General features: G+C 39.0%; 1 protein-coding gene across 3 annotated transcripts in view; it reads right to left on the bottom strand.

Annotated features, from left to right (window-relative positions):
- LOC131101547 (ephrin type-A receptor 7-like) overlaps positions 1 to 26,693 on the bottom strand; it is a 206,481-nt gene that overhangs the window by 140,125 nt on the left and 39,663 nt on the right. For all 3 annotated transcript variants that reach the window (XM_058046809.1, XM_058046810.1, XM_058046811.1), the window contains exons 2-3: positions 11,293 to 11,357; positions 7,457 to 8,129 (exon numbers count right to left, since the gene is read on the bottom strand). In XM_058046809.1, the coding sequence (XP_057902792.1) occupies positions 7,457 to 8,129; positions 11,293 to 11,357 (738 nt within the window). The remainder of the gene's footprint in view (positions 1 to 7,456; positions 8,130 to 11,292; positions 11,358 to 26,693) is intronic.

The raw sequence follows: 26,693 nt of genomic DNA, 5'->3' as shown, positions 1-26,693 counted from the left end.
ATTCCCTGGAACTTTCTATTATGGTGGATATGCCGTGGCTGACTTCAGGTAATATCTTGTAAAGTAATGTCTCAACAATGTTTTGTTCCATTACTGCCACCTGGTGATCAGAATACTACGCTTTCACTAATAATCAATAAGCAAAAAAAGGAGAATATATAGAGGGCGCAATAACTGAACCGCAATATTGCAAAGAACGACTGTAGTCTTTTTTTTTGAGTTGCTAAATTGCCAAGTCGCCAAAACTGAATTCCCTCTTGCTACATCTTATTCCCTGGAAGACCAGTTTTGTGTAAGGTGTATGTACGTATACAAGAACTCTATTTTGTTTTAATTTGCTGCAAATGTTTCTGTGGCGGTCTAAATTGAATTATGGTGAGCTGCCACAAATCAATGCACGTATATATGACAAACACTGCAGTAATTAGGTACACTGTTCTTTTTTGGTTGAGAGAATTGTGTGGGAAAAACCAATTAGCGTTTGCTTCTCCAATGAACATTATTAAACGTAATACACCAGGTGGTAACGTGCATTCATTAAATTGTTCAGATGGAAATTTGAAAAAAAAAAAAAAAAAAACAGAACACATGAGGAAATGTTTGACCTCGAGCATGAGGAGCTCAAGAGGGCTGATGAGGACATGACGGGGGAAGATGAGTGGAGCAGAGAGTATGACTTGCGAAACATATGATTGGTCACTGATGCCAAATTGGAATCACACACACACACACACACACACACACAAATAGAGGCTTCTTGAGCAGATTCGAGCCAGTTAACCTGCCTCTCCTCCCGCCTCACCCTGCCACATGGTCCCCAATGGAGGGGGGTAGACGGGTGAAGCGTCAACAACAGCTTGATGAATAGGCATATTGAAAAAGTAGACAAAGAGTTACAAAGACGATAACCATAAACGATAAAGCATCGCTCAGACAGTTGAAGTAGAAATGAAGTGCAAACTTCTGCAGCATACGGAGTGCACGGGGGGTAAATAGGTCAGAAAAGGTGGAAGAACGGGAAGGAGAGCGACAGGAAGGAACAGCAGGGTGGTTGAAGGCGCCGCGAGCTGGATTGTTGAGCAGCAAACAACGGCGAGATAACAATAAGAGAATGTGCTGAAGGCATGCTCCACTCTCACGGTAATTACATAGAAAAAGCGCAAGCTGCCTTAATTAGAAAAGGAAGAAACCTGCGAGTGTGGCAGAAACACATACGGCAAAAAAAAAAAAAAAAAAAAGTGTAAATTATTACATAATTTATTTTTGCCTCGGACCGAAGCGGCTGGTGGCGTTTCATCATTTCATAATGAGACTGGAGAACATGTGTGCAATCATCAGTGTGGCGCTGCAGATATAAGATAACCGAGTACTACGTACACGCTAGTAAAGCAAGAAAAACGGCTCAGCACTCCACTCTGTTTAATTCTCTATTATGTTCTCTTTTACGTCTTTATTTCAAACGAGGAAGCCGAGCAAGCAGATATGCAAATGTCTCGTAATGTCCTGCCGCACATTTATCGCACAAAGCGTCGAGCGCCGCCACCGGAATGTGTTTCTTATGCACTTATGGCAGCCAGATAGTCTCCATTTATTCATTCATTCCTTTCCCCATACATTCATTTTGGAGTTATTCAATTTTGTGTGGAAGGGAAAAAACGACCCGGAGCATTTTAACACCTCGTACATTTTCTACAATTAGACATTTATTCAAGCAGGAAGTTAAGACCTAGAGACTTGAAAGTGCAATTTATTATTTCTCTGGAGACTTTAATCCAAGGCCTCGGCTAAGTGGTTTTCTTTCTTTAAGAGTTTTACAGCTTGATTATGCAAAGATAACGCTCATCGTTCACTGATTTTGTATATGAAGGGTTGGATATACAAGTGAGCTTAGTCTATGTTTAGTGAACAATGTGTTATATAACATGACTATATTGACAGTTACTATGGTACCCATTATACATAGTCATTGTATGGTCATATCACCTCGTACTTCGGTACGGGACAAAAGAATAAATAAATAAAAACTTAAATTATATTAGGAAAGCAGGAAGTGAACAAATGTAACAGTTACTGATTGTAAAAGAAATCTGTATTATGGAAAGCAGGAAGTGAACAAATGTAACAGTTACCGATTGTAAAAGTACCAGATAGAGGGGTAGGATTTAATAAGCTTTGCTTCTTCCTACTCCTTTTGGACATGTGGAACTGTGAACTGATTATATGATGCATTCAATTGTAATCTGATGCATGTTCAAATGAAATAAAATCATTACCATATACACTCAACAAAATTATAAACATTTTTCCCATTTTTTTCCCATTTTTCATGAGATGTACTATATATATTTTTTTGCTTTATTGGAGGTCTAGGGACTCCGAACCAGTCAGTATCAGGTTTGCCCACAGTTTGCCTCATGCAGTGCAACATATCTTCTCCCCAAAGAGTTTATCAGATTGTGAATTGTGGCCCATAGAATGTTGGTCCACTTCTCTTCAATGTGCAAAGTTGCCGGATAAACAGTGGGAACATGTCCGGTGAGTATGCTGGGCATGCAAGAATTGGGAGATTTTCAGCTTCCAAGAATTGTGTACAGATCCTTGCATGGGGGTGGGGGGGGGGGGGGGGGGGACCTCCAGGTATCACATGGGTGAGAACCCGGTGTCTTTCATTCATCTTCTAGTTATTTCTAGTCATTATTATTATTATTTTTCATCAGCTGGTGAACAGCAAATGCATTGAAGATATCCATCCGTCCATTTTCTAGTATGCTAGCGGGGTACACCCTGGACTGGTCGCCAGCCAATCACAGGGCACATATAGACAAACAACCATTCATACTCACATTCATACCTATGGACAAATTTGGAGTCACCAATTAACCTAACATTCATGTTTTTTTTTTGGAATGTGGGTTAATCATAAATCAAACATACAGGATGATGTATTCTCTTACAAGATGTATTAACATTAAAAATATGTGCTGATAATCCTCCACTGCACAACACTATCAGCTCATGACGTTATCAGTAAGCTACTCACAGACTATTCAATAATATTGACCTGTGCCGAGACACTCAGTGCAATTGCTCAGTTGCACACTTAAATACAATGTGTTTAGCATTTTATGCCGACTTACGTTGTTACCGTCTGATTTGCATTCATTATATTGTGTTTCACAGGTGGTGCAGAAAACATTTATGCGTCAGCACGCAGCAGCTATCACGCAATCTTTTTTTCTATCATTCACACACAGACTTAATGTTCTCACTCCCACGCACAATGAAATCAACAAAAGTGAGTGTGTGTGTGTGTGGTACTGGAGTCGTGCAGCTGAAGCTGTGTGTCCTTACTATGAACGCGCATGAGTAGTGTCTGCATAATTTGTCAGGTTAGCGGAGCATCGGGGCTGATCAATAGCTCCAGTGCGATGGGAGATGTCTGCATATTTCTCCCACAACTGAACCTGAACTGATCTTGTGTCATGGATAATTCAAAATCCATTAGACTCTTTTTTTTTTTTTTTTATTATAGGATATGTTTCAAAAAGACAAGTTGAAATTCATTGGCTAACCTATGGTCACTAGTGCTGAAATCAAAATGTTTTTAAAATGAGTGCTCTTTGCCGTGACATAAAATAATTCAGAAAGTTTCAAGTAAAAATGATTGCTTGTAAAGTGCACCCAATTAACCTTTGACGTCAGCCATTATGAGATGTCCTTGGACATACTGAGGAAAGCTGATTAGATTTGACAAATGGATGATGGTGATTTGAACTTGAGCTACCTTGGGTATCCATTTGTTGAATGTGGGTGAGAACATCCATCATAGACGATTTAGAAAGAGGTTACGTTGACGCTAAGATACAACATATTAATCAGACATTTCACTTTAGCATCTTGAATCAGCCATGTTTTGGTTTTGCCGTAGCGCATAGTCCCTAGAAATTAAAAGAAAAGCAAAAAAAAGTTGAAATGATTTCACATTTGTTTAGAAATGTAAACAAGTTCATCAAGCTCCCAATCTCAGAGTCGCACTAGCTTATAAATCACATTTGTTTAGAAATGTAAACTACTTCATCGAGCTCCCAATCTCAGAGTCGCACTGGCCTATAAGTCACATTTGTTTAGAAATGTAAACAAGTTCATCAAGCTCCCAATCTCAGAGTCGCACTAGCTTATAAATCACATTTGTTTAGAAATGTAAACTACTTCATCGAGCTCCCAATCTCAGAGTCGTGCTGGCCTATAAGTCACATTTGTTTAGAAATGTAAAAAGTTAATCAAGCTCCCAATTCCAAAAGAGTCGCACTGGCCAATAAGTCACATTTGTTTAGAAATGTAAGGTTCATCGAGTTCCCAATCTCAGAGTCACACTGGCCTTTAAGTCACATTTGTTTAGAAATGTAAACAAGTTCATCGAGCTCCCAATCTCAGAGTCGCACTGGTCTATAAATCACATTTATTTACAAATGTAAAGTTAATCAAGCTCCCAATCTCAAAGTCACACAGTCCTATAAATCACGTGTTTAGAAATGTAAAGTTCATCGAGCTCCCAATCCCAGAATCGCACTGGCCTTTAAGTCACATTTCTTTAGGAATGTAAACAAGTTAATCGAGCTCCCAATCTCTTTTCACATTATCTGTATCTGTGTATTTATACGTTTGTGGAGGGGTTTTTTCGCGATAGAGGCAAAAATATGTGATGACACAATTGCACAATAAAAGAGAGCATGTTTGATGAAGTTTGAAGTTGGAAAAAGTTGGCAAAATGGAAGAAGTGCCTTTTATAAGAACATAGTAATACCCACTGCACAGCAACCAGGAAGTCTTGTTGCGTTGATAAGATGACAAATTGAGGGGAATTTTTTTTGTTGTTGTTGAGAAGTGATATTTTGCTGAAACTTACCTATGTTCTACTACTGATTACTATAGAACAGGAAAAGGCTGACCTTTTTTTCTGATGAAAGACGAGTCTAAAATTCATGTTGGTTTTTACCATGTCTATATAGAACACAATGTTATGTGTGCCTTAAAAAAATCAGTCACAATCATCAAAAATGTCCTTTACGGAGAGGGTCCTTGTTCTTTGCACACTTCCTCTACTCAAGTATCAGCGCTTTCTTTTATTCCGACTTGTGAAAACAGTCCTATTCACACAGTCAGACACTTTCTATCCAACACCGTATCTGCATCAACCCTCTCCTGAGCGCTCTCTCTTCCACAGTCTCACCAGCAGCACATCACCCATTTCTAGTTCTCAGCTTATTCAAGGCATTCGACTATAATAATTGACTGTAAAAACAAACACGTACCACCTGGTAAGGGTATGCCTCTGCATTTTACGCCCATAAGAGCTGAACGAATTTAATTAAAATGCATTATGGCTAAGTTGCTATCCATCTGTTATAGTCGTGAAGAATTAAAGTTTTGCCTTTTTTTTTTACCCTCTCCCCAAAGTGCAACCAATAACCACCGTAAAAGCACCGATCATCATCTTAAAAAAAAAAAAAAAAAACACCATATAAAAAAACCCATCCACAGCACCCACGATGCATTGCACAACAAAGCAAGATGGGGTGCGAAAGCTTGCAGCGAGAGTCAGGAGTTCCAAGTGCAGCTCGCCGATGAGCAATGGCTTGTGACAAAACATTCAAACGGTGTCCGTCTCCGTTTATGTCAGCCCGACACCCGTCCAGCTCACACTCAAACACCACACACACTTGGTTTTTACAAGGTTGATGGTTCTCTCCATCCATGTGTGTGTGTTTGTGTGCTATTTCGCCCTTGCATGTAAATGTTCCAAGTGAAGCTGTGTTTTTTCTCCAACAGAATGAGGCCACAGTACATTAGTCACCGTGTTCACACCCACCAAACACGAGCGCATTCGAGACTGTCAGCCGTACGCTCCACATACCACGCCTTGTGATATGTGCGACAATGGTTCTTTGGATGGACACGTAAACCTTACAGAAATGATTGACGCGCAGCCACCATCATTACTGATGTCACTGTCAAAGTCAGGATAATCTTTCTTTTTTTGTACTCCCCACACATTTGCAGGTTATATATTTCTCCAAAAATAGCATGTTGTTTTTTTTTTTAATTCATAATTCACAGAAATCTGTAATCAGCCAAGGTTTTCCAAGGCCGACACTGATCACATGGATTAACTGTACATTTCTCCATAGGTAATTACTAAAAAAAAAAAAACATAAGGAAGGGCCCGAAGAGACTTTATACATGAGAGGACATAGTCAAGTAGAGCTGGTCATGGCAGGACCTCCAGGTATCACATGGGTGAGAACCCAATGTCTTCCATTCATTTAGTTATTTTCTAGTCATTATTATTATTATTTTTCAGGTTATTTGCATAGCCTTCTGACTGTGGTGCCCAGTTTTGGTTGTGTTAGAGGCCGTCTGACTCACCATACTCAAGTCAAGTGTTTGTTTACAGTGAGTAGTTAATGTTCAAACAGCTAAAATAATGCATAAGGCTAAAAATAACCAATTACCTAAAAATGTCATCCAATACTTCTCTACAAGAGAGGAGAAATATGATCTCAGGGAAGAAGTACATTTGAAACACTTATATGCTAGGACTACGTTAAAAAGCCATAGCATTTCAGTATGTGGAATCAAACTATGGAATGGATTGAGTAAGGACCTCAACCAATGCACAACGATGAGCCAATTCAAGAAACAATACAAGCAGTTGATGTTTGTTAAAATGGCTTAAAATTAAAAATTAATGGTTAAAATTAAAATTAATGGTTAAAATTAAAATTAAAATTAAAAAAACTTAAAAGTCATAGCATTTCAGTATGTGGAATCAAACTATGGAATGGATTGAATAAGGACCTCAAACAATGCACAACGATGAGCCAATTCAAGAAACAATACAAGCAGTTGATGTTTGCTAAAATGGCTTAAAATTAAAAATTAAAATTAAAATTAAAATTAAAATTAAAATTAAAATTAAAATTAAAATTAAAATTAAAATTAAAATTAAAATTAAAATTAAAATTAAAATTAAAATTAAAATTAAAATTAAAATGTAAACAAAAAAAAAACTGAAATTATATTAGGAAAGCAGGAAGTGAACAAATGTAACAGTTACTGATTGTAAAAGTACCAGATGGAGGGGTAGGATTTAATAAGCTTTGCTTCTTCCTACTCCTTTTGGACATGTGGAACTGTGAACTGATTATGTGATGCATTCAATTGTAATCTGATGCATGTTCAAATGAAATAAAACCATTACCATTACCATTGTGAATAGTAACTGAATGCTTGGAAGGAACATGATCAAACCGGATCCACCCCTTTCTTTGCAATTGTTCCTACTATTGTTGTTCCTTTCATAACCGTAACCTCAATGCTGCTTTTATTTTTTCATCTCCCTGTTCATGCTCCCAAACATCACACAGTGTGTTTTATTTTGTTTTCCGTTTCCTACCTTCACAGCTGCTGTGTCCCTCCTCGTAACCTGCGCTACAGCTGCACTTCCCGATTGGCACCAGCCATTCCCCTTCTGCACTGCAATGCATCCTGGGAGGGCTGTCGGCATCCACCTCAGAGTTGTTGACGCAGCTTCCGCGCACTTCGACCAATGTGGAAAAGGCCGCTTCTGCCACGGTATCAGGAAAGATAGCCAAATTCTGAACGGTGGCGAGGCAACGCTTGTAGTACACCCGCACGGCCACCAGGGCCACGCAGGCGCCCACATCCTGGAATGCCAGGTGAAAACCTCTACGGTTGAGATGGCCGATCTCTCGCACTTCTGTGTTCAGTTTCATTTTCCTTTCACCCAAATCGCCCTGAGTGAAGCTCTCGTCTGCGGCTATGGTGTCGATCTTTGTGTAGCGGTCCTCTCGGGTCACGCCGCCGAGGTCTCTATCCGATTCGACGTAGAGTAAGTTGAAAGTCTCCTTACAGGTTCCGGCCACTCCGGGAATGCTGTTGCAGTCGCGGAGCGTGAACTGGAGCTCCACAAAGATGCGCTGGCCTCCTCGACGTGCCACCCACCCGGTCTGCAACCAGTTGTTCTGCTGTGTGGGCTCCATCACATTGCACACCTGGTAGGTCCGAATCGGCTTGTACTTTTCATCCACACCGCTTATCTCCTCCCACTGGAGAGTGAAAGAAAAGTCAGAAAATTAGACACAAAAATTGTTTTAGTTTGACTTTTTTTTTTTTTGGGCCGCCTGGCCTCACAATCAGGAGATGGAGGGTTTGAATCTACATTCCGTTTGGGTATATGAATGTAAAGCTTGCTCCACGGTGCTTGAGTTTGCCAAAAACATGTGATAAGTGAATTTCCGCAAATTAAGATTCATTATTTATAAATGGAATATTTGAGTATGTGAGTGTGAATGGTTGTTTGTCTACATATATGTGGCGTGTGATTGGCTGGCGACCAGTCCAGGGTATACCCCGCCTCTCGTCTGAAGACAGCTGGGATAGGCTCCAGCACCCCCGCGAATGAATTAATGAATGAATATTTGAGTATTGAAAACCTGTTCATGACATTCTAAACATAGATTATTAGAGTCTTCCAGACATGAAATAACACCCCTACAGTCACCATTACGGTCATATGATACAATATAGAGAGCATTCATTCATTCATTTTCTACCGCTTATCCTCACAAGGGTTGCATGGGGTGCTGGAGCCTATCCCAGCTGTCTTCGGGCGAGAGGCCGGGTACACCCTGAACTGGTCACCAGTTCCAATCACAGGGCACATATAATCAAACAACCATGCACACTCACATTCATACCTATGGACAATTTGGAGTCGCCAATTAACCTAGCATGTTTTTGGAATGTGGGAGGAAACCGGAGTACCCGGAGAAAACCCATGCATGCACAGGGAGAACATGCAAACTCCACACAGAGATGGCTGGGTGGAATTGAACTTGGGTTTTCCAAGCTGTGAGGCCTGTGCGCTAACCACTCGTCCGCTATGCAGCCTATAGAGAACATAATAAGAGCAAATAAGACAAATAGTTTCTTGTTTTTTGTACCAAGTACTTCCTGTGGTAGCTATTGGCTCATCAGTGGAACATTAGTGACACCTTGTGACCGATGTAGAGTACTACATGTCATCGCGATGTGTCTTCTGAATGTCGTGTGTTCATTTAGTCATGTTTTTTGTTTGAAAATGGTTACATTTGGGGGGAAAAATACATAAACTATGCATTTTTTGGCAATGTACTGTAGTTGTTGACAATAATAATAATAATTTTATTAGATATTGAGTTGTTTACATCAGTAAATGACAATCACATTCCATCATTATAAGGTCTCCCGCCATCCATGATCCAATCCATGATTCAGTAGGAACCAAGTGATAAAACTCACCCCTGATTGATTAATTAACTGATGAAGTGTTTCTCAAGACTTGTCCACATAGCCCAGACACGCGGCAAATGGGGGCAGTGGAAAAAAAAATGTCTTGTTAGCACCAGTCATGTGCTAAACAACACCACCGCCATGGTGACAAATGGTCTTTTCAGAAGGCGAGCAATTGATGTGTCAATTGATTCTTTCATCGAGCGGCCAATCTGACAGGCAGCACGACAAGTGGATGCAATCTCATCAAACTGTTGTGTTTGTGCTCATTTCTCACGCACACGCCAGCCCGCCAACAAACCGCTTCGCAGCGCAAGTCAGTCCGGTTGTTGGAACTAATATGTATGCATACCAACAATACAAGAGGCATAACCCTTTGTTATGGACTCTTATGTTTCAATGGCTCAGAAATTAAATACAGGGATAAAGTGCCTCGTAGAGAGTCACTTTATTGTGTTCTATTACGGAAATGATGACTGCTCCTGTCAGGCTATGCGATAAAGACGTATATGTCATATTCTCCAAGAACGTTTGGGTTGTGGGTATTGTCGAGTGAAGGGTTCGTGCAGCATTCAAAGTCTCACGGTTGGCTATTGTTTGTAGTACTGTAATGGCGGCGAGCAACAGCTATCACTGTTAGCTATAGCAACTACAACAGAACCACAATCAGGGTGTAAAGACTACAAAACTCCATAATGCAATTCTTCTTAAAGGGCCAGATTCTTCTTAAATGGTCTTAAAATTACACTAAAGATATTTCGGAAAATTCTGGAATAATTCACTGAGTTGAGCTTGTGATGAAGTTAGGCACAGAAATTTTTATTGTGGAATACGTCCTACTACGCTTCTACCTAGTATGTCTGTAAGTCATGTGCAACTATAATAATAACATACCTGTGTGGATTGAGAAACGCTGCAGTGTTGGCCTGTAACAGCATTCTTGTAGTGTGATTTTTTCTTCAAAACTAAAATTATATTAAAGAAATTCCGGAAAATTCTAGAATAATTCACTGAGTTGAGCTTGTGATGCAGTTAGGCACAGAAATTTTTGTTGACGATTTTTGTTGTATGTCCTAATACGTTTCTACCTTGTGTGTCTGTAAGTCATGTGCAACTATAGTAATAACATACCTGTGTGGATTGAAAAATGCTGCAGTGTTGTTTTTAATTAGGACAGAAATTATGGCTAGCTTGGAGATTGTAGCTGGTGTGTGAAACGTTTTGGTAAATAAAATACCCAGGTATATTTCCAGGTGTCACATATTACAAGAGTGCTATAATAACACTGGTATTTATAAAATGGGCATGATTTTATTGTGTTCCTTAAACTTGAAAAAATATTTATTTATTTACTTTTCTTCACAAAATACTTTTGTTTTACAATTATAGCTTTACGTGTATAAAACAACTTTAAAAAGCATATACAGTATTTTCTGGACTATACGTCACTTCTGAGTATAAGTCGCACAAGGCCAAAAATACATAATTGGGTAGAAAAAAACATACATAAGTCGCACTGGAGTATAAGTCGCATTTTTGGGGGTAATTTATTTTACAAACTACAAAATTTTACAACTTACAAAATTTACAAACAGAAAAGATGTCCAGTGTGTATGTAAATAAACAGTTTTTTCATTTATAAGTCGCTCTGGAGTATAAGTCACAGGAACAGCCAACCTATGAAAAAAGTGCGACTTATAGTCCGGAAAATACGGTAAATGACAAATAACATGATAACAGGAGAATATAGCCGATTTTGTATGCTAACCAAGGTGTAATTTTTGTACGTAAACCAAAAAAGACGCTAAATGGGGCGTATGCTAACCGAGGTTCCACTGTATTATATGTTTTCTTTACTTTTCTTCATTATGCATTTTTTTTTTACTTTTTAACAAACACACACAAGTAAACAGTGGCAAAAAAAAAAAAAAAACTTACCCCATTGGGGGGAAATGACGTCCAGCCCAACTCTGCTTGTGTCTCTTTAGAATTCAGCAGCACCACTGAAAGAGGAAAAATAGCACATTAGATAAATATGTTTATCGATGGTGCATGACAACTCGCACAAAGCTTCCTCTGGAAACTTTTTAAAGTGCAATAACGAAAGTACAATATTTGAAAGGATGAAATAAGGGTCATTAACCCTGACGCAAGCCTGCCAAAACAATGAGTGGACATATTGTAGTCATTTATTTTTGCACGTTTATAGCATCCGTTGAGGCCGTTATCAGCATTGATCAGTGCCTGCTTAATAAACAGACTAAATAAAATGTGGGAGTGTTGCAAACAAGCTACTATGTTTTGCGGTGGTGGAACTCAGCAGCACCGGTTTGTGCTTTCAGCACCAAGGACAGCTCCATAGGCTCATTTGAGTAGCACCGAATAATCTGTACTTTACATGAACATTTAAAATATACATATTTGACATTTTATGTGAGGAAAAAAAATACTAAACCCAATTACTTCAACTTCCTGAAGCCATGCCCTTAAGTAGTCATCGTGATAAGGTGTTTTTAATAATAGCCTGGACAAAGTGTCTGGTTAAAAGCAACCACTCCACTGCCTGGAATTATTTATGCGGCTTTCACTCTCGGTGTAGGAGTTCCTCGGGTTCTGTGCTCCCAATTCTGGAGTGTAATTCACAGCTACACAACTGGTGGTGCTTCATTGGAGGTGATTGCAAAAAAAAGGCCAAATCGCTTTTCATGCTCGCTTTTCATGCTTATATAACTCAACTGGTTTTACAAATTTTCATTATTTATTAGAATGTACAGTGAAATCTTGGTTAAGATCAGTATTCTTTTGCAAGGTCTGACTCTGGTCTGATAGTGGGGGACCCGGTGGTGAATTGGTTCCGTACCTGACCATGATAAGTGAATTTCCAGAGTAGGATTCCTTGTTTATAAAGCTAATATGTACATTAGTTAGAGCACAGAAAACCTCTTTATGACCTGCGAAAAACATTAATAGAGCCCTGTGGATTTGAAGTAGCACCCCTATAGTCACCTTTACACTCAAATTACCCAACATAATAGAAATTATAACAAAAATGAGACATATAAGACAGAGACTCATATAAAATTTAGACATATGTTTGATTAATAATAGGCCTTAGTCAAAATATGTTTGAAATCTATTTGGAAAAAAAAACTGTGATACAGTGAAACAGTCAAAGTTGAAGCGCAAATTGCTCAGCACGTCAGTCATGCAAATCCAATTAACTCAGATCCCCCAAATATGTTAACACAAAATACTTTTGTTTTACAATTATAGCTTTACGTATATAAAACAACTTTAAAAAGCATATACCGTATTTTCTGGACTATAGGTCACTCCGGAGTATAAGTCACACAAGGTCAAAAATACATAATTAGCTAGAAAAAAAAACATACATAAGTCGCATTGGAGTATAAGTCGCATTTTTGGGGGGTAATTTATTTTACAGGCAAGTTCTAACATTAATAAAAGAATAGAGAACAGGCTGAATAGGTGTAAGATATGCTAACACAATGGTTATTCAGCTACACAAAAAATAAACGAACAGAAAAGATGTCCAGTGTTTATGTAAATTAACAGTTTTTTCATTTATAAGTCGCTCTGGAGTATAAGTCGTAGGAACAGCCAACCTATGAAAAAAAGTGCAACTTATAGTCCGAAAAATACGGTAAATGACAAATAACATGATAACTTTATTGTTGACAAATAACAGGAGAATATAGCCGATTTTGTATGCTAACAAAGGTGTAATTTTTGTACGTAAACCAAAACACTCACTAACTGGGGCGAATGCTAACCGAGGTTCCACTGTATTTCCTTTACTTTTTTATATGGTAATATGGTAATGGTTTTATTTCATTTGAACATGCATCAGATTACAATTGGATGCATCACATAATCAGTTCACAGTTCCACATGTCCAAAAGGAGTAGGAAGAAGCAAAGCTTATTAAATCCTACCCCTCCATCTGGTACTTTTACAATCAGTAACTGTTACATTTGTTCACTTCCTGCTTTCCTAATATAGTTTAAGGTTATTTTTTTAATTTTCTTTTTGTCACGTACCGAAGTACGAGGTGATATGAGCATCCAATGACATAATGGGTACCATAGTAAGTGTCAATATAGTGATATATATAGCACATCATGACTATTATATCATTGATTTGCTAATACTATTTCCAAAACCCAGTGACTTGCTGTTACAGGATGTAATATAGTTCATGTTAACAGAAAAGTCCAGCTTCAAAAGAGGTTTCAAAAAGACAGCAAAAGACTTAGAGAGCATCAGGAGAAGTGTTTTTGTACTTATTCCCTTTTAGGTTCGACCTCGCAAGTAGCGTCTTGCCAAGAGTGCCAAGACTGAAGCCTTGACAAGACCGCAAGTGATCATTTACCAAACACTTAACTTTATTGTTTTGGGGTTAACACCAGAGGCTTCCCAATAAGTGTGGATCCGTGCAGATAACATGTTGGAGGCTTTTGGAGGAGATTAGAGTGGGAGAGAGAGAGAGAGCAAGGTTGCAGGAGAAATGCGTAGGCCAGACTCGAGGAGAGAAAGTAATCAGCGAAAGGAAGAAAGAAGGGAGAACGAGGATGAAACAGAGTAACTCTGGCAACAAAAGAAAAAAAAAACACTAATGAATGAACGGTTAATACACACTGGGATGGATGTTCCTTAGTGAGATGTCAAGTCAGAGAGAGAGAGACTCGGAGGAAAAAGCTGGCACATTGAATACATAAGTCCTGTAATCACAGCCTAGTTAGGGGCGCCGTAATGGGTCTTCAGGGGGGTATGACAGAGCGACTTAAATTTGTTAAAAAAAATAAATACAAAAAAAAAAAACGAACCTTACTGAAAGAACAGAAAATGGACACAAAGGCTGAGACTCCTATTAAGTACGACTTTAATAGCGCTGACACAATAACAGCTCTGACTAATTCAAAAGGTTGTTTCATAAATAATTGCTCGTCATTAACACGGATGATACGGATCATGTTTTGTTTTTTTTTTTTACGTTTTGTTCTTTCCGCCTTTGCCCCACTCTCGGTGCACACAATGACACTTTTGTGACTAATGATGATTTTTAACCACATCCTTTTTTTATCTGTAATAGGTACACAGCTATAATTGTTGTACATTAGGCCTATTGGCTTTGACATGGTAATGACTTGGGCAAAAAGTCTGTGTAGAGATCATCTTTTAGGGGATATTAAATATAATATTTCGAATAATATGACAACAGTAGTGCACGGACCGCCGCCCAGAGGCAATTCTAGGACTGCTCGATCATGGCGGAATCTCATCATAAATAAAAGTGAAATAAAAGACAAGCTTTTGACAGTCTCAACACACTTCCGGCTCTTCAAAATACGAGTGAAATTAAATAAAATATTTTGAACAATACTACTGACAACAATAGTTCACGGACCGCCACCCAGAGGCGATTCTAGGACTGCTTGATCATGGCGGAATCTCGTCATAAATAAAAGTGAAATAAAGACGAGCTTTTGACAGTCTCAACACACTTCCGGCCCTTCAAAATACGAGTGAAATTAAATAAAATATTTCGAACAATACTACTGACAACAGTAGTGCATGGACCGCCACAAAAAGGCAATTCTAGGACTGCTCAATCATGGCGGAATCTCATCATAAATAAAAGCGAAATAAGGACGAGCTTTTGACAGTCTCAACACACTTCCGACCCTTCAAAATACGAGTGAAATTAAATAAAATATTTCGAACAATACTACTGACAACAATAATACACGGACCGCCACCCAGAGGCAATCCTAGGACTGCTCGATCATGCCGGAATCTCATCATAAATAAAAGCGAAATAAAAGACGAGCTTTTGACAGTCTCAACACACTTCCGGCCCTTCAAAATAAGAGTGAAATTAAAAAAAAATTTGAACAATACTATTGACAACAGTAGTGCACGGACCGCCGCCCAGAGGCAATTATAGGACTGCTCGATCATGGTGGAATCTCATCATAAATAAAAGTGAAATAAAGACGAGCTTTTGACAGTTTCAACACACTCCTGGCCCTTCAAAATACGAGTGAAATTAAATAAAATATTTCGAACAATACTACTGACAACAATAGTTCACGGACCGCCACCCAGAGGCAATTCTAGGACTGCTCCATCATGGCGGAATCTCACTTCCGGCCCTTCAAAATAAGAGTGATGTTCACTTCATAGTGTCTAATTGTCTAATTACTGATTAACTGACTGACTGTCTAATTGCATTTGTGACTACATCTTCCATAACCACAATCACAGGCATTACAGTTTCATAGGGCCCAATAATTATAGTCCTGGGGAAAATTTTTGGTGACACCCAATTTACCCCAGCCCCAACTGGGCTGCCGCCACCAAAAGCATGAATAATCGTAACATCCGTCTGACTCGTCACTTTGTCATTGACCTACATTGGATCAGCTCTAGCAACCGTGGGCCAAAAAGTGGGCCAGGTATCCTTTCATTTGTTTCTGTATGCAGCCGTTAAAATCAAAAGTACGTACTGATATGTAAACAGCGGGGAGTAGCGATGGAAAGCGATGGCTCAAAGAAAAAACAGCGATGAGGGGAGAAAAAAAGAGGAAAGGGCCCAAAGGAAACGACGGAAGCTGTCAAACGTCTACCATCATTTCAAACTCAAAAAGATAAACAACATGGTGCAATGTTTGCACAGTCACACAGAACTGATGTTGCACAACAGTACTCCCCCCATGCTGTAGCACATTACCACCCTGTGTATATACCCCAATCAGAGGCGTCCTAACTACAATCCACAGGCCAAATGCAGTCTGCCATCCATTTTTTATCAGCATGTATTAAAGTCAAATATTATAATGGTCTATGACCCACATATAATATGTACTTCACTATTTTGTACTGAGTTTAAACACCAGATTAAGTTACTGCGTTTAACAAGGTGCCGTCTATAAACAAAAGCAATCACAATCACAGAATAAAATATTGTTAATGGTAACCAGAAATAGTAAAACCAAAAAAAAAAAAAAAAGATTGCAAGATATGCTTCTTTGCGGTTGCATCATTGTACGACAGTACTCCCTTGCCATAGGGAGCCAGCAGAAGAAGGTGTGCCAAATCTGGGCACCGGCTGGAAGGCATCACAACATCATTAGCCTAAACAGAGGGACTCGGCTCGGCGATAATCATCTGAGCCAACGCTTCGGACCATAGGCTACGGTCACACTGCAGGTGATTCCGATTTTTGTGTATCTAATTTTTCCTGTCAGTGCATGGATGCTTAACAGACAAAGTATATATTATATTTAGTAGAAATAGAATTAGCGGAAATTATCCCAGGGCCAATCCCATGGCACATACATATAGACAAACAACCATTCACACTCACATTCATACCTATGGTGTTTCAAACAAACCGGGGAAGCTGGACAAAGGAGACAAAAACCTACCACTTCCACACTGAATGAGAGGAGAACCCTCTTTTCACCTTAATATCATTAATTTCATTCATTTTCAACCGCTTATTCTCACAAGGGTCGCGGGGGGTGCTGGAGCCTATCATAGCTGTCTTCGGGCGAGAGGCGGGGTACACCCTGGACTGGTCGCCAGCCAATCACAGGGCACATGTAGACAAACAACCATTCACACTCACATTCACGACATTCTAAACATAGATTATTAGAGTCTTCCAGACATGAAATAACACCCCTAGAGTCACCTTTATGTCTTGATGCAATATAGAGAGCATTCATTCATTCATTTTCTACCGCTTATCCTCACAAGGGTTGCATGGGGTGCTGGAGCCTATCCCAGCTATCATCGGGCGAGAGGCGGGGTACACCCTGGACTGGTCGCCACCCAATCACAGGACACATATACACAAACAACCATTCACACTCACATTCATACCTATGGACAATTTGGAGTCGCTAATTAACCTAGCATGTTTTTGGAATGTGGGAGGAAACCGGAGTACCCGGAGAAAACCCACGCATGCACGGGAAGAACATGCAAACTCCACACAGAGATGGCCCGAGGGTGGAATTGAACCCTGGTCTCCGAGCTGTGAGGTCTGCACGCTAACCACTCGACCGAAATTAAACTAAACAAAAAAAAAACAAAGGCTCTGTGTAAAAGAAAAACCCGGAATCTTGAGAAGTGTCAAGGAGGCATCCGGACTAAATGCCCGAACAATTTTAACTGGCTCATTTCGATGTGAGGGAGCTGCAACTCATTTGACCACTTCCCCACTGACTTGAGTTATAAAAATCAAGCTTTATAATTCGAGTTCAGGTGCATAATCTGCTTTTTTTTTTTTTTTTTTCAAGGACATTTTCTATTCCTGCACCAAATATTTCATAATACACTTTCCTGCGACTCATTTGACCACTTCCCCACTGACTTGAGTAATCAAAAAAATTAAGCTTTATAATTCAAGTCCAGGTGCATAATCTTTTTTTTGTTATTTTGTTATTTTTCAAGGACATTTTTTCCATTCCTGCACCAAATATTTCATAATATACTTTCTACACTCCCACACTAAAACAATATATCCCAGGAGGCCATGCTTCTACGGACCAATGCTTTGCTCATAACCCAAGGACCTTTTGGGATACGGTGACTTCAACATCAGCTAAAAAGTTAGCATATGTTTGTGTCAGCATTTTGCAGGTAACATTGCACAAGGTGAGGAGGGTGTGTGTATGTGGATAATGTAAAAAAAAAAAAAAAAAAAAAAAACGGGTATCATTTCTCTTCCAGATTCATGATCTCTTGAGAATTTAGCGAGAAATTAGAAGTGCAGTGGGCTATTTCTTAGCAAAGTGAGGTTTTTTTTGCCTGAACACACTTGCATGAATTTCTTCCATAGACAATCAAGTAAATGTAAAATGGAATGTGACCCCCCCAGCTACTGACAGCAGCTTGTTGCTCTTGTTTTATGAAGTGGTGGACAATTTCAAGCACCAAAGACATATTTTTTAGTAAAATTTTTTGCCACATAAAAAAAAAAATCCACGTTTTCACCCAACATGCCACAGCACACAAAGAGATCTCGACGGAAGCACGGCTCCCAGTTAGACAATGACGTACGGGCTATATAACAAAGGCAGACGGCTTTAATCCCTTCCATTGAAAAGGGGGGGGGGGGGGGGGGGGCGCTCATATTTATAATTCGTCTCTGTAATATCCTATAGTTTCATGGCAGGATTAAGCGCCCGCCGTTGGCTGTCCTCCCTGTGACCCACAGGCTACTTATCAGCCAGCAGACACCCGAGCCAACTCCAGAGCTCAGAAAAGCTGAGGAGAGTGTGCACCGAGACCCGGATAAGCGGAGTATGCTGATGCTCAGCTGGGCTAGCTATTGTCCAGGTATTATCCTTCTCATACAACAGGAGAGCGGGAGAGGGCTTGGAAACTTTGAAAAGAATGAAAATTAGATTTAAAGAGGAAGACAAAAATGAATATGACTTCATAGCAATGTGGTAAATCTGGTAAACTCCAGTCTTGGACTCGGATTATAAAATGGGTTGTGACCTAATCATTTTCCTAATTATGAACCTAAATTCCCTATTACTATGGACTGTAGTGTGCAGAAGGTTATGTATTGTAGGGGAAATTTGACGCATGCACACACACACACGTGTGTACACAAATGTATACACACGCACACAGTTCAATTCCAAATGTGAAAATTAAAAATAGTTTGTGTTGTTATATTGGTCAATAAATTATTTTGATGTAAAATAACCCTTGATTTACGTCCTTTATACTGTGGTAGAGTTGTTTTAATATTGTAGCTGTGGAAAAACCTGGTTTTATTTTCTCGCTTTTTTTAGTCGGGAACTGATATTTTCCCAAAACATACCTATGTTCTACTGCTGATTACTAATGAACGTAAAAAGGTAGAAAAAAACTTTTTTGTTCTGATGAAAGACAGGAATCTAAACTTTATTTTGGTATGTTTCATGTTTATATAGCCATATGTACACACAGTTCAGTTCCAAATGTGAAAATTGGAAATAGTTCATGTTGTTATATTCTCCAATAAATTATTTTGATGTAAAACAACCCCTGATTTACGTCTTTCATGCTGTGGGAGAGTTGTTTTAATATTTCAGCTGTGAAAAACTTTTCTCACTTTTTTAGTTGGGAACTGATATTTTCCCAAAACGCACCTATGTTCTACTGCTGATTACTACCGAACGTAAAAAGGTAGAACAAAACTTTTTTTGTTCTGATGAAAGACAGGAATCTAAATTTTATTTTGGTATGTTTCATGTTTATATAGCCATATGTACACACAGTTCAGTTCCAAATGTGAAAATTGGAAATAGTTCATGTTGTTATATTGGTCAATAAATTATTTTGATGTAAAACAACTCTTTATTTACGTCCTTGATGCTGTGGTAGAGTTGTTTTAATATTGTAGCTGTGGAAAAACCTGGTTTTATTTTCTCGTTTTTTAGTCGGGAACTGATATTTTCCCAAAACATACCTATGTTCTACTGCTGATTACTAACGAACGTAAAAAGGTAGAAAAAAACTTTTTTGTTCTGATGAAAGACGGGAATCTAAACTTTATTTTGGTATGTTTCATGTTTATATAGCCATATGTACACACAGTTCAGTTCCAAATGTGAAAATTGGAAATACTTCATGTTGTTATATTGGTCAATAAATTATTTTGATGTAAAACAACTCTTTATTTACGTCCTTTATGCTGTGGTAGAGTTGTTTTAATATTTCAGCTGTGAAAAACCTGGTTTTATTTTCTCGCTTTTTTTAGTCGGGAACTGATATTTTCCCAAAACGTACCCATGTTCTACTGCTGATTACTAACAAACAGAAAAAGGTTAAAAACAAACTTTTTTTTTCTGATAAAAGACGGGAATCTAAACTTTCTTTTGGTATGTTTCATGTTTACAATAACACAATACAATTGCAATACATTCAGTTATGCGGCATTTGTTGGTCTAGTTTTTCAGGGACTCAAGACACAAAAAGGCATTGAAAATTCCACTATGGAAAAAAACACATTATTTATAATCGAGCACACAAAGACAGCTTGACATAGTCAACAACTCAACAATATAACATTATTATATTATTTCTGTCGTTATGACAGTCAACCTTACATTTTCATGTACCTCAGTTTTCTTATGATTCATTTTTTTTTGCTCAAAAATGTTTGCCTCAGTTGTTGCACATAACTGTTTGCCCTGTTTACGATATCGTTACACAAAACTGAGTGTCCATACAAAGCATTCTATGTGTGTCTCCACTCCTAAATAACCCATCATGGGGCCAAAGAAAGTTGAGTGTCAGCAATTTGATAAAAGCGAGAAAAACTATGAAATTGCAATGTTTTGTACATGAATTATTCTCTATAATTTTTTTTTTTTGTTAGAACTTTGGGTTATCTGGATGGATGAACTGATTGATGTAAATTTACATAAACTGCTGCAGTTTTTATCAGACCTTTTGGAACAAATTAATGACAAAAAATTACTTCATCTATATCTATAATCTCAATATACATATTTCCTTTACTTATTATTTAGTGCCACCACTTATTCTAATTGATTTAATTGCTATTAATGTATGACTTCTTAAATTATATTGTATTTTATTAATTATTATTGATATTTATTGATATATTTGTCAACGCCAAGGGAAACTCGGCAGACAAATGCACACCTAACCAGGGAACTATACACTATGTGATGGATAGCCATTTTCAAAAGGTAAAAAAAAAAAAAAAACGTGCATTGCACATGCAAAATGAATAACTGAGCCATTTTCAGCAGGGTAATGTTGATGCCTGAGGACGCTACTTATTCACTTGGCCCCTAAATATTGAAGACAAATCAGCCTTGAGCTGGGTGTGAATTTACCGTCATGCTTGAGGAGGACGAGGAGCACGGTGGGGAACATGGGACATGGACGGGCCTTAATCTTAGCACTTCATATGAGGAATGAGTCCTCCTGTTTACTCCACCACCCCTGCTGCTTAAAAGACATGGGAGGGGTGATAAGATGTAGTTGAACAAAAGCAATACAGTAATACTGCCGTGGAACAGATAAAAAGGATAAATGGATGGTGGATATGAAGTGTCACATAAAAGCACAAACAGGCACATAAAAGATAAATGCTCTGTATAAATGGACACAGGCACAAATCAAGAGCGAACGCACGCACACACACATGCACACACACACACACGTACACTATCTCCTTAGATAAATGGTGACAGGAAACCCCACTTTGTCACACACACACACACACACACAGCAGGACCATAATAGCAGCTGTAACAGCAGAGCACATTAACTTCAAACTGGGCTCTCCCGTTAAAAGAGTCATTAAACTTTCAACTTCTGTAATGTGACATACTGTAAAGAGACTGGGCTGTCCGCTCTCTGAAGTCCACCATGCAATTAACTTCATGATGAATGACCGGGGAGAGGGTGGAGAGGGGGGTACTGTTGAACAGTGTTGCCCTGCAGCGCATGTGTATCTTTATCTTTATGCGCTCGCTGTATGTGCTGAACTAAGCGGTCAAACCATGGCACGGTACGACAGTTGACCCTCTCGCAATATTGCAGTAAAAAAAAAAAAAACTGTCCTCCCATACAGTGTGGAAGTGGTATGTTTTTGGCTTCTTAACACTTTATTTTATTTCATTTTTTTCAGTTTTGACATTACTATTTGATTGTATAACAGTAGTAACTACAGATAAAATAAGATAATAAGATAATAAATTAAACTTCATGATGAATGACCGGGGGGGGGGGGGGGGGGGTACGGTTGAATAGTGTTGCCCTGCAGTGCATGTGTATCTTCATCTATGCCCTCGCTGGGCAATGTGCTGACTAGGGTCTATTATTAGTCAAAACATATTGAAGTGATATATGAAAAATATATATTAAAAAAAACTGTCCTCCCATACAGTGTGGAAGTGGTATGTTTTTGACTTCTTAACCCTTTAGTTTTGTTTTTTTTTCAGTTTTGACATTACTATTTTGTTAGTAGATAAAATAAGATAATAAGATAATGTAAATTGGAAGAAATCATCAGTATGAGGTAATAACATGACATTAAAAACAAACAAACAAAAAAATGTATTTACATCTTTCTCAATAACTATTATTGAGCCATTTTTAATCTCTAAATTGAACTTTAAAAGCACCACCATTCTCAACGTGTTCCCTCGCTAGTCCACTAACTGCAAACCAAAACATTATACAGTGAGTCGCTGATGCTGCAGAAATAGTATTGCCACAGAGTAAAATCAAATGAAAACCAAACAAACTAATATTATACACGGCAATATTGATTGTATGGTATTATAATAAAGCAAAGCCTCTTAGCTGTTGTTGAGTCAGCCAAAAAAAAAAAAAAGTTTTGTGTATAGTAGAATGTGGTTTGATGAAGTGCTAGGACGTGCTAATCCACTGTTCTAATTCTATCATCCGAGATCACAAAGCCAACACCAACGTTTTGGAACTAATTAACAAACAACAGGGTAACACTGGCATTATTACAGTAACATATTTTGTAGTGAGCTGTAATTATAGTAATTATGGTAATTACTCTCTTTGTTGTTATTGTCATACACAAAAGTCATCTGGCAGTTTACATTATTTCGTTGCTTCCCTTTAAGTCAGTGGTTCTCAAAGAGTGGATGATGGACACATGCTATGTGGCTCGCTGTACATAGCTAAGCTTCTTTGAGAATAATCACAGGTAGTAAGAAACCACATATGCGAGGGGGAAAAGGTGCTGTGAGATGGACAGACTCACATGCCTAGACAGCCAAGGCTATTGAATCAGGTGATAAGCATGAGGAGGACTTGTTTTGGAGACCTCAAGCAAGTAATTATGGCAAGTCAGTGTGATGTTAATGTGTACTAATATTAGTCAAATCAAGTGGAATAATAGACAAGACCATAACAATAATAATAATGATGTTTTTGAGGGGTTCGATTCCACCCTCGGCCATCTCTGTGTGGAGTTTGCATGTTCTCCCCGTGCATGCGTGGGTTTTCTCCGGGTACTCCGGTTTCCTCCCACATTCCAAAAACATGCTAGGTTAATTGGCGACTCCAAATTGTCCATAGGTATGAATGTGAGTGTGAATGGTTGTTTGTCTATATGTGCCCTGTGATTGGCTGGTCATCAGTCCAGCATGTAACCCCGCCTCTCGCCTGAAAACAGCTGGGATAGGCTCCAGCACGCCCATGATCCTCATGAGGATAAACAGGTAGAAAGTGAATGAAATGAATGATATTAAGGTGAAAAGAGGGTTCTCCTCTCATTCAGTGTGGAAGTGGTAGGTTTTTGTCTCCTTTGTCCAGCTTCCCCGGTTTGTTTGAAACACCATAGGTATGAATGTGAGTGTGAATGGTTGTTTGTCTATATGTGCCCTGGGATTGGCTGGCCACCAGTCCAGGGTGTACCCCGCCTCTCGCCCGAAGACAGCTGGGATAGGCTCCAGCAGGCTCCCCGCGACCCTCGTGAGGAAAAGCGGTAGAAAATGATTGAATGAATGTTAAATTAACTCAACATAAGTAAGTTATTAGAACTTTTTTAAGAAACTTCATTTATTTAAGTACTTTGAACATTCAGGTTTACAGTGTGTACTAATATTAGTCAAATCAAGTGGAATAATAGAAAAGATAATAATAATAATTATTATGTTTTTGAGGGTTATTTTTAAAAAGAAAATGCTCTTCTCACTAAATGGGTTAAGTTCATTTATTCATTTTCTACCGCTTTTTCCTCATGAGGGTCGCGGGGGTGCTGGAGCCTATCCCAGCTGTCTTTGAGCGAGAGGCGGGGTACACCCTGGACTGGTGGCCAGCCAATCACAGGGCACATATAGACAAACAACCATTCACACTCACATTCATACCTATGGACAATTTGGAGTCGCCAATTAACCTAGCATGTTTTTGGAATGTGGGAGGAAACCGGAGTACCCGGAGAAAACCCACGCATGCACGGGGAGAACATGCAAACTCCACACAGAGATGGCCGAGGGTGGAATTGAACCCTGGTCTCGCTGTGAGGTCTGCGCGCTAACCACTAGACCGCCGTGCCGCCCTAAATGGGTTAAGTGATCACAAAAAAAGGTGGATCCCAAAATAAGATAACCTCCTTTTATGACGAGTTATTTCATAAGGTATACCAAAGTGAAATGAACTTCCTAGCAGAAAACAGGCCAAAACAAACAGACAACCACTAACACAGACACTAACATCCACAGACAATCCAGCCACTAATTAACCTCATTTGCATCTTTTAGTGCAAGGGGAGGAAGCCGGGGCTCCCGAAGCGAACCCACGCAGGCCTGAGGGGGAAACGCGGTGGTGGTGGGGTGGGTGGGAACATAAAAACTCAGCAGCAGATTGGAAGCTGGGGCCTTCTTATCGTGTGCACCACTGTGACACACAGCTTTTCCAATTCAAACTAAAAAAAAACAGACAAAAAAGTGGAGCCCAACGGAGCCAAATAAGGTCCGCTGTGTTTATCGCACAAGACATAACAACCATGCTCCTCTAATCACTTTTAATCTCCCCCACCTTCGTCCTCCTGATAATCTCTCCTTGCATAAAACTGTCATCCACTCCTCCTCCTCCTCTTCTTCTACCTCACCCGCGGTGCCAGTCCTGAATCTGAATGACCACCTGTTAAAACAAGAAGCCTTCGGCAGGGGAAGAAGACGACAAAAAGGGCTGATTGTATGCAGATGCATGTTTGTGCGTAGTTGAGAGCAAGACGGAGAAAAGAGTCATTGAGTGAGTCAGAGAAAGCAAAGAGCGTGTTGGAGGGAGGAAAAGTAGGAGAGGAGAGAAATGAGGAGGACAGGCTGAGTCAGAGTTCCGAGATTGGGGATGGGGGGGTGGGGTGGGTGGGAAGAGGTGACGCTTTTAATGCTATTCCCTTGCTGCTGTTCCACAAATACACAACCGCAAGGTACAATAAATTCATGCAGAGTAAGTCATTTTTACTTTAACAATTTAATGCACGCATTATGATAACCTGCTTCAGGCTTTTTTCCCGATGTGTTTTTGTGACACTTTAGGCATGAAAAAAAAATTATTATTATCACTTTCATTTGTAAAAAAAATCATACATTTTAAGGAGTTAGTGACGTGTTCATTAGAGTGGATAAGGTGCATTTGAACGATTGATGAAATATATATATTGTAAGTAAACCAATAAAAACAAAAACATATTGTAAACAGCATAAAACATCTTTTTGTTTGATCTTTAACATTTTTAACATATTCCAAAACTGCTAAATGTACTGCAAAAACATTTAACCAAAAAAAAAATTTACTTATTTTGAATCAGTTATTACTGTCTAATTAACTCCAACCACAACAATGAGGCCTCCTATTACTACTACTTCTCAATTTGTAATGAATATATGATTTGCAGTAAATAGAGGTTTGATTAGAGCACCATTTCATCAATCAGATCTTCTGGAAATATATGCAGGAAGAAATCTATTGGGTCTGTTCCCTCAATATTCATATTCAAACTCATAATAATACTCAAATATTCAATATTCAAACTCATTGGCTTGCTTGTGAGGTCTGCGCGCTAACCACTCGACCGCCGTGCCACCCTATACTATAAATTGTAGTCAAAATATAGCTCCGGATGCACAATGTCCAATTTAGTGGACAAATTATCAATCACAACTTCCTCCAATCACAAAATCAATACTTGTATATTTTAACAATTCTATTACTTCTTAGTTGTTGCTTGATGTCCCAATATTTTTTTTTCCCTGCAAGAGTCTCCGAGAATAGAAGGAATGGACATATATTCCTCCCTTGCACAACACATCTGCACTTTTTTCGGCCATCTTGTTTTTGGAACGTTTTTTTTTTGCACTTAGTGTCAACGTATGGCATGACACACTAGTGTCCACTGTAGTGACTTGATGCGCAACTGTGACATTAAGACTCATTCATATAGGAGAAAACAGCTTTTGAATAGCTGTCCATTGTAGCGACCACTGTCCCTGAAAGGGATAAAAAAAAAGACAGATCAGGAAACTTGAAGGAATAACATCATTCCAACACGGAGACAAAGTAAAAGACGGAGAACCCGACAGCGACCACAGGCAAAAAAGGGACTTGTGTTCATTTGTAGAGTCTTGTAAAAAGGTTGTAATTGGTTGTCGGGATTAATACTGGGAGAGTGGTAAAAATGCTTTCGGGTCTTATTACTGCAGAGTGGGCAAGGACGTTTTGGGATCGAGCCATTGAAATTGTTTCAGTTGACAGGACTTAAAAGGAAAAGTGGACTTTTTTTGGAA

The sequence above is a fragment of the Doryrhamphus excisus genome, chromosome 14 (genome assembly GCF_030265055.1).
Source record: "Doryrhamphus excisus isolate RoL2022-K1 chromosome 14, RoL_Dexc_1.0, whole genome shotgun sequence".
In the NCBI taxonomy this organism is placed as follows: Eukaryota; Metazoa; Chordata; class Actinopteri; order Syngnathiformes; family Syngnathidae; genus Doryrhamphus; species Doryrhamphus excisus.
Note: the sequence above shows the minus strand (reverse complement) of the source record. Positions and strands in the feature narration are given on the sequence as shown.